Source organism: Impatiens glandulifera, chromosome 2 (genome assembly GCF_907164915.1).
Source record: "Impatiens glandulifera chromosome 2, dImpGla2.1, whole genome shotgun sequence".
Taxonomy (NCBI): Eukaryota; Viridiplantae; Streptophyta; class Magnoliopsida; order Ericales; family Balsaminaceae; genus Impatiens; species Impatiens glandulifera.
The window spans coordinates 24765631-24774535 of NC_061863.1; the positions used below are offsets into that span (position 1 = coordinate 24765631).

The following is an 8905-nucleotide window of genomic DNA, read 5'->3' on the forward strand; positions in this document are numbered from 1 at the left end:
AAGTGAAACTTCAAGACTGAAGTGCAGTAAGGAAGGATACTAAATTGAGTATTCTTCATTGCATGCACTTCAGACTTGAAGATAACCTTCAATGTAAAACTATTGCGTGTAAAGAAACTTCAAGTCTGAATTGCAATAAGGAAGGATACTAAATTGAGTATCATTCCTTGCCTGTTATTCATACATGAAGATAACTTTCAATATAAATTCATTGTGTGTATGTGTAATAAAAACTTTACCTCTATTTATAAAGAAAAGAAACATAAAAAGAAGTGTAACATTAACATTAATTTTAAACTTTAACTTTATACTTTAACTTTAGTTTGAACATTGGCGTTTAAGAAATGCACTAGTTTGTTAATGAATAAACTTGTGTATAATTTTAGTCTATTCAATTATCAACGTAAGAACACCAACATAAGAACATTACAACTTATCACAAACCACCACAATCTTAAAAATATAGTACACTATAATGAGTTACAATAAATGGTTCAAGCTAAAGGCTCATACTGCAGAGATGATGGCTCGTGCTGCTAAGATGATGACTCATGCTGCTGAGATAATGATACTCTTGTAGTATATGGTGCAAGTATCACTACTTTGCATGTTTCTCAATTATGTCCTAGACCAGCATATGAGCTGCATTGTCTTGGGACTTTACGGACCTCACCTTGGGATGACATACGTGTTTTGTTTTTGGTTGCCCTTTCTTAACCTTAACAAGTGGTTTTATGCACACGCGTTGTTTGATAATTTCGGGAACATCCCAATTGTCTTCATCACTAACAGGATAACATGTCTCCGCATATGCATTCAACCAAGATTCAGTTGTGTAATACCTGTGAGAAAGAAAAATGGAATGATTAAATAATTGGTTAAATAGATTGAACATGTGAGTTGAATAATACTTAGAGCAGAAGTCATAAGAAACCAAATTCCAGTCACAAGCAGTAGTCAGTGCATGCGTACACGGAAGACCAGATACTTCAAATACCCTACAAGTGCAGTGCATGTCTTTCAAATTGACTTTAAAATGGGATTCATTTAATGCACATAAAACTCGAATCGGTTAAGCGGGGATACGGTATAGAATCTGGCCTTCTCAAATTCCTCATGTAATAACTTTTCATAAGTTGGAGATAAACGTTCTTGGTGGTTGAACGTTTTTTCTCTTCTATCATTAAACCAATGTTGCATTATGAATCTTAAATAGTTAGGCATTGTCCAAATAGGCAGTAATCCTTTGATCCTTAACCCTGATCTTGTCAAAAAAGCGATTAAAGTTGGAGACTGTGTATGCACGAAAAGCCAAATCAAACTCCGAGTGACAGTTATTAGTTTTGAATTTGGCCATGATATTCATCTTTATGTGATATGTGCACGCACCGTGGTCTGCTTCGGAAAAACCTACACACAAGGCATTGGCGATGCTTGGGTATTTATCAGATACGAAGACGAGATCATCAAATAATTCAATTGCATCTCTCAGTTTTTGCATTAAATAATTTCAGGAGTTATTATTCTCTGAATCAACAACGCCGAATACAATAGGATATAATTGCTCATTCGCATCCAATGCAATAGCCACCAATAGTTAACCTCCCACCTTGCGTGCTTAAGAAAACTGGCATCAACGCACAACACATGACGGAAAAAAGCTTTGAAACCCCTTATTGATAGGCCTAGGGACATGAACATATACCTGAAGTGGTTGAGCTCGTATGTCTGGATGTCTGTTATGGTACTCGGATTCTTCTTCTCCAACATGTAAAGGTATGATGACAATTTTCTATAATAATCTTCTACCGTTCCTCGCACCGCCATTAAAGCCCTTTCCCTTGACCTCCAAGCTTATTATAACTCAAATGTATCCCATAACTTGTCTGCATGTCTTCAATTATTTTCTTAGGCAAGTGGTCATGGTGATGGTCCATGTACTAACTCTTCATTCACTGCCCAATAACCCATGCTGGTGTTTGCATTATTTTCTCTAGCCTCGACAAAACTAAGCATTAGTGTTGTTGGTCAAATTTTTGAATCTCAAACATCTTAGATAATTTATCTTTCACAGCCCGCAATCTCCACTTGCATGTCTCATCCAAACATTTCACATACCAAAGATGTTTTCTTGACTTCTCCACTTTGAATTCAAAATAATTAGTCATCGCATATTTATATAACCTTAGTTGAAGTTCTTTTTTATTATCAAACAACGCATCAACTTCCAATACAGTTTCACTACTTAATGCCATCCCAAATGAGCGGTCTGTCGGTGATGGGTCTGTCGGGTTTGTCGATAGTGTATCCATTGATACTCTTGCACTAAATGGTGTAGGTATTGATGATCGGTTTGTCGATAGAAATGAGGCCCTTGGAGTATATGGTGTAGGTATTGGTGTTCATTGAGGCGTGGGTGCAGTTGTTTGTGTGGCACTAGATAACATTCAAGTCCTGAGTAAATATCTCATAATGAGGCAAAAAGTTTTCTTCTCCTGCTTCATTTTGACTTTCAAAGACATCATGCGAGGGTACAACTCCTGGTATACTTTTTTGAGTAAATGGTAGATTTTTTTGAGTAAATGGTAGTGGTAGTATACTTTCTTGAGTTGAGTATGTAAGTAGTGGTATCTTTTCTTGAGTAAGCGGTGTCTTCTCTACTCAGAGACACACAGTGGTGACATAGTGTGACCTGAAATCAATCTTGATAAATATGTGCTCACATCCTGATCTCAATCAATAACAAGAAGGGGGTGATTTGTGATACGCGGAACATCATACTTGACTTGAAGCACTAAATCATATGTAGATTTTTGCACGTTAAGTCCATCATAGAGGATATCAACCAATTCGACAAACGTAGTATTTTGGGGTAAATCCAAAGTTTTGATTGAAGTTGCATGAAAATACATTATACCATCAGCAGCAAATTTTCACTCTCCATTATAGAAAACGGATACTTCAGTTGCAATAGAAAATATGAATGGATAAATAATATTATTGAAGTCATGCAATTATTCATTAAGATGAGTTTTGATTGAGTTTGCTTCTTCGCGAAACGATCGTGCCCTTCGCGAGACGATCGTGCCCTTCGCGAGACGATTGTTCCCTTCACGAGATGATTGTGCCCTTCACGAGACGGCCCATTGCGAAAAGGGAAGTTCCTTCACGAGAAGCCCCATTACGAAGGGATGTCCCTTCGCGAGAAACCCCATCGCGAGAATCACATAAATCTTCCTTGAAACGGAACCGAATTAGAACATCGTCATCTGCAAACATCATCATCGACAAGATAAACTCATATGCATGCATTTAAATAAACAATAAAACCAACGAACAGATCGAGAGTACCAGTTGCCACAGTGCTCGTGCTCGTCATGCTCATGGTGGTGTCCGTCGAAATTCGCCGCCGTTTAGATAGAAGAATGAGAAGAGCAGGAAGAGAGAGAAGGAGGAGAAGAGAAATGAAAAAAATGCCGAAGTTATATTAAATAGTAAGGGTATTCTAGACTTTTCACACATTTTTTCATCGCGTGACGATCTTTCCCATCGCGTAACGCGATTGAGTATTTTCGTAAAAAAATATAAAATGATCACCGACGCAATTAAAATTATGCGTCGGTCATTAGGGCATTTACCCATTTTTAGTCATTGGTCAAATTTCCCATGAAATGAGGTTTGATTTTTTTTTTAATTATTTAAATAATTCAGAAATCGAACATTGCCTTAAAAATAAGGATATATTATTTTATGTGAAATAAAATAAATAATAATAATCCCAACAACCTATCCGCTTTGTTGGACAGCCTACCCGTGTTACGGTGCATCCGCAAGCAGTAAATACGGTCAAGTAAGGTTCTTAAGATTAGGGTTAAGCTTATTTTTTCGTCTTTGCCACTCCTCCGGCTAGGGTTTTCAGTGCTCACAGTTCTTTGTCTCTCACTTCATATCGATTATAAGTTATTTTTCTCAATCTAACCATGGAGTTAACTGGGCAATAGTCTTCTACGGTTGTCTCTATAACTTAACCTCTTTAGCTTTGCATCCTTTTACATATCTACCCATAAAAAATGGCCACCGTAAACCCCTTTGATCTTCTTGCTTATGATGACAACGAGGATCCAACCCTTCTAATCGCCGCTCTGCAGAAGGTTGCTCCCACCTTGAAGAAGGCTCCAGCTCCAGCCCCGCTCCAGCCGGCGAAGCTTCCCTCAAAGCCCCTTCCTCCTGCCGAAGCCGGTAAATAGATCTTTCTGAATCGAATCGAGTGAATTATACTTATCTGGGTGTTTGTTTTATAAATCAATAATGCTCTTCCGGCTGAGAAAAGATTGTAAATTATGTTCCCTAATTTCAATTTTGTGTTCTATTATTGTTTTTTAGATATGATTTTTATCAAGGTAGTTGTTAATAATTTGTGGAGAATATGAACAAAGAGCTTCTTCTATCCATAGTCAATGATATAATGTTCTACCTGTTGTTTGGGATTGTGGCATTCATAGTTTCTTACTTACATATTGTGTCTTTTCTTGTTTCTATCCATAGTATACACTTTTTTCTTGTAATGAGTCATTTAAAATTTTCAGTTACTTGATTCACTTGATGATTAATTTGAAAATTTCTCATTTGGATTTGAATAGTAAGAGGTGCCAGAAACGAAGCTTCACGTGGTGGAGGTCGTGGATTTGGGCGTCGTGGGGGACGTGAAGGTGGATTCAGTAGAGAACCAGTCAACAATGGGAACTCCTTAAGTGGCAATAATGTGGCTACTGGAGGATATAACAGACGTGCAGAAGATGGAGATGGTGGAAAGACCTTTGAAAGGCGTGGTGGTTATGGAGGGCCTCGTGCAGATAACCGTGGTGGTTATGGTGGACGCCGTGGTGGCTTTAACGATAATGATGCTCCAGAGGGTGAAAGGCCTCGACGAACTTATGACCGCCGCAGTGGCACTGGACATGGGTATGTTCTTTTTCAATTTTAAATTATTCTGTTATTTGTGTTTTAGTTTGCTGATCTTTGTTATTGCAAATATATTGGAAGTATTTATAATTTACATGCTTTACAGAAATGAAACTAAACGTGATGGTGGTGGCCGTGGAAATTGGGGAACTCAAACAGATGAAGTTGTTCAGTGAGCACTTGTGCCTTTAATATTTATAACAGTCTTTAATTTCAATATTATCGTAGAGATAACAAGGCCTTGTTTGATGTGGGTAATTTGAGATTATTTCAAATTAACTCAATGTACAATCAACAATCTACTCTTCAATCATATTATTCAAATCATCAACCGGAATACCAAACTACCCTCTTTTTAGAAAAGAATTTCAATATATATGTATTATCCTTAATGTTTTTTTACCCAATTAACCTTCATCAAACAAAATTATTTGGAAATAACTAAGATACAACAATGCCCAAGTGTGCTGGTCTGTCATCATTGGAGCTTCTAATTGATATCTAAGAGCATAATCATATCATGAATCCAGGGAGGTTCAAGAGCCTGTCAATGAAAATGAGAAGACTGTGGAAACTGATAAACAAGTAGAACAGGAAGTGTCTGGGGATGCTAAGAAAGAGAATACTGAAAAAGAGTCGGAAGAAAAGGAGCCCGAGCCTGAGGATAAGGTATTCTTAGTTGAATCATCATTATTGAAAATACCTGCATAAGTATGCTGTAAGCTTATGGGGGTAATTTTTACCAATTTTCTATCTGCTACTACTATACATAAAAATATTCCCATCATTTTCCTTTATCAATTTTTTATGATATTTTTAACTTTAGAACACATATTAACTCATATATCTGCTACTGGATCATTGAGCCATCTCTAGGATTTCATAACTGTACTATATATTCTGTGAAAATTTGACGGATGGTTTCATCTGGAAATTTCTGTCAGATTTCTTATCGGGGTGTGGATCCAGATGGGATCACATTTGAAACAAGATGTGTCTGCACTTATAGTTACAGATAAAGAACTTTTTTTTTTCAAAGTGTTCTAACAAGCTGTGTTGTTAATCACCAACTCAGAGTAGCTCAAATGATAAGAGTGGACCAAGAGGCTAAGGTCTCATGTTTAATTCGTACTTAAAGCACCTTATTTGAAGTGGTGATCATGACTCTGTTGGGATGGGATGTTGGGTTAGTCCTCCTCAAGGAAAAAAATCCCTCATATGTGAAAAAAACAAACTCTTAGTTTATCTGAGAATTGTGACGAGTATCTTATTCTTGTGAATGATATTGTCAGTTATTCTTCTACAGATTTTACTCTTATTTTTGCTAAAAAACTTAAGTTTGACTCTCATAGCCAATCATATCTATTGTCGCATTAGGTTCTTGTCAGCTGATGCTTGGACGTTGCATTTTTTTATAGGAGATGACTCTTGAAGAGTATGAAAAGGTACTTGAAGAAAAGAGGAAGGCTTTGCAGGCATCAAAGACTGAGGAAAGGAAGGTTCCAATTGACAAAGAGTTTGAATCCATGCAGCTATTGTCAAGCAAGAAAACTGATGCAGAGATTTTTGTGAAATTGGTGAATTATCTCTTTTTCTGTTTAAATATAGAGTTCTATTTTATAACATATTCTCTCTAATTTGTGGTTTATCTTTCTAATTTATAGGGTTCTGAAAAGGATAAGCGTAAAGATGTTACTGAAAAGGAGGAAAGAGCCAAAAAAGTATGACAATATTATACATATTTCTTTTGTTATCACTTAATTGTTATCCTAGCTGATTATCATGTTTACCTTCTTCTTACATTCAATAATGTTATCCAATTTTATCAAATTTCTTTTCTGTTCTACAAATTTTCATGGAAAAAATGTCCCTTCTTGAATAATTTTCTTTCTTCATATGTTTTCATAACTTTTCCAGTATTTCCTTGATCAGTGATGTTTATCACACAACATTGGCTAGTATTTCCTTGATTCAGTATCTCATGGTATGAAACACATTAAAAAAATGACTATTTGGGGTTATTTAGGTTAAATGACTAAAATATCCTTTATCTTACCTAATTGTAAACATTAAATTACCTTATTAAGGGAAGGGTCAGCTAAACTCCTCTTAGCAGAGGCCACATGTCAATCTTCTGATTAGCCCTAAATTGTATATCATTTTTTTTTGTTTGAAATATCCCTTGTTTACCTAATGCAGTCTGTTAGCATAAATGAGTTTCTGAAGCCTGCTGAAGGGGAAGCATATTATGGTCGTGGTCGTGGCAGAGGAGGTCGTGGGCGTGGTGGCTCGAGACCTGGTTATGGTGGAGGAGGGTACAATGTGGAAACTTTTGCTGCTGCTCCTTCCATTAATGAGGCTAATTTCCCATCGCTAGGTGGAAAATAAATCGGTTGTTGGGTTCTCAATTTTTTCTCCAGTCACATTTGCAATTTTTTCTCTTCTTTCCTATTTGGAATATTATGATTATAACCATAGGAGGACTAATAATGGCGTCTTGTGTATCAAAGTTAGTCAGTCTGGAGAGAAAATTATGTGCTCCCCCCTACTACTACCCTAAGATTATTTATGTTTTATTATTATGTTACTTTGGTATATTTTAACAATGATTGTTAGGTTTCACTCAATTATGACTTTCAAGTTTGATCAATAACATTTTTGGATTCTCCATAAATTTAATGTTGTTTCTTAGGCTATACTTGTTTATCTCCGGTGGTGGGATTTGAAATGCTCATTGATTCATAGGTAACAATTATTCATTAAGATGAGTTTTGATTGATCTTGGTTAATAATGCTTTTGGGTATTCAAAAAGAAAGTTGTTAGGACTTGATTTTTTTGAATTACAAAGAAACATTTAGTGAAAAGTTTTGTGTAGATAATGGTGGTTTCTTTTTGATAGTTTACATTTCAACTATAATCTTGCATTTGAGTGAGGTGTTTCAACTCAGAGATATGGGTCAACTTGAATATTTTCCCAGTGCCATGCATTACCAACTATTTGTTATTGGGATCGATATCTTCACTCAACTCGGTCAAACACATACTACATTATGTTTTTGTTCTCGTCTTATTTCATGAAATCAAAATAAACATTTTTTTTTTGTGGTAACTCTGTTTGAATATTATGTATTAGTTCATTTTTAAGTGAAAAGTTTTCATTGAATTATAATAAACATGTAATACCTTAACATTATGCTTGGATATGATGCAACTTATACAATAAATAGGTTATAGGTTGGATATGGCGTAAAATCACTCTTAATTTTTTTCTTTATTAACAATCAAATTAGCAATACTCACCAAAAAGACTGTCTTCTCTATTGTGCCACAAGCTCAAACTAATATTGAACAAATACTTATTTTTAGGTGAATAGTTTTCTGCATCTTTCTTTCTCCATCAACACAACCAACATCATCTAATCATAATTTCTTATTATTCTTCTAATAAGTATGTTTTAAGGTCGAAAAGAAAGCCTCGGGTTGGATACAATACAACCCGAATTCATGGTCTTATCTCTTATGACAAGATCATAGGTCTTTCGCACACCACAGGATTCAAACTAGTTTACAAAAGGATAGAGAAAGTTATGAAAGTGTTCAAAGGTAGATTCACCAAGAGCTCAGCCCTAAAGCAAGCCCTAACTTGTGTACCCGGAAAGAACAGGGATGCCAGCCGGGGCCGAGCCTTGAATGCCGGGAAGTACACCCGTTATCACAGTTAGGAAAGTTGGAAAAGCTAGTCTCTTTTAGTAGTATCCGTGGTAGGGTGCATAAGCAGGAGCAGTGGTTGGTCCAGCAATATAAATTTTGTATATAAGCAAACGGACGGGGCTGGTTGAGAAGGGGTGATTAGCGAGAAAAGAATGACTGAGAGATAGATAATACTATTTGGTCAGGACGAATAAGTGACCATGAAGCATACTTCGAAAGAGATTGTCCCTT

At 36.1% G+C, this 8905-nt stretch overlaps 1 protein-coding gene across 1 annotated transcript; it reads left to right on the forward strand.

Annotated features, from left to right (window-relative positions):
- The first annotated feature begins 3883 nt into the window (after nucleotides 1-3883).
- LOC124926435 (RGG repeats nuclear RNA binding protein A-like) lies at nucleotides 3884-7612 on the forward strand. The gene is made up of 7 exons (XM_047466662.1): nucleotides 3884-4239; nucleotides 4641-4962; nucleotides 5069-5134; nucleotides 5493-5631; nucleotides 6381-6539; nucleotides 6627-6683; nucleotides 7162-7612. The coding sequence occupies exons 1-7, from the start codon at nucleotides 4071-4073 to the stop codon at nucleotides 7348-7350; spliced, it is 1101 nt and encodes a 366-aa protein (XP_047322618.1). The 5' UTR covers nucleotides 3884-4070; the 3' UTR covers nucleotides 7351-7612.
- Nucleotides 7613-8905: the final 1293 nt, after the last annotated feature.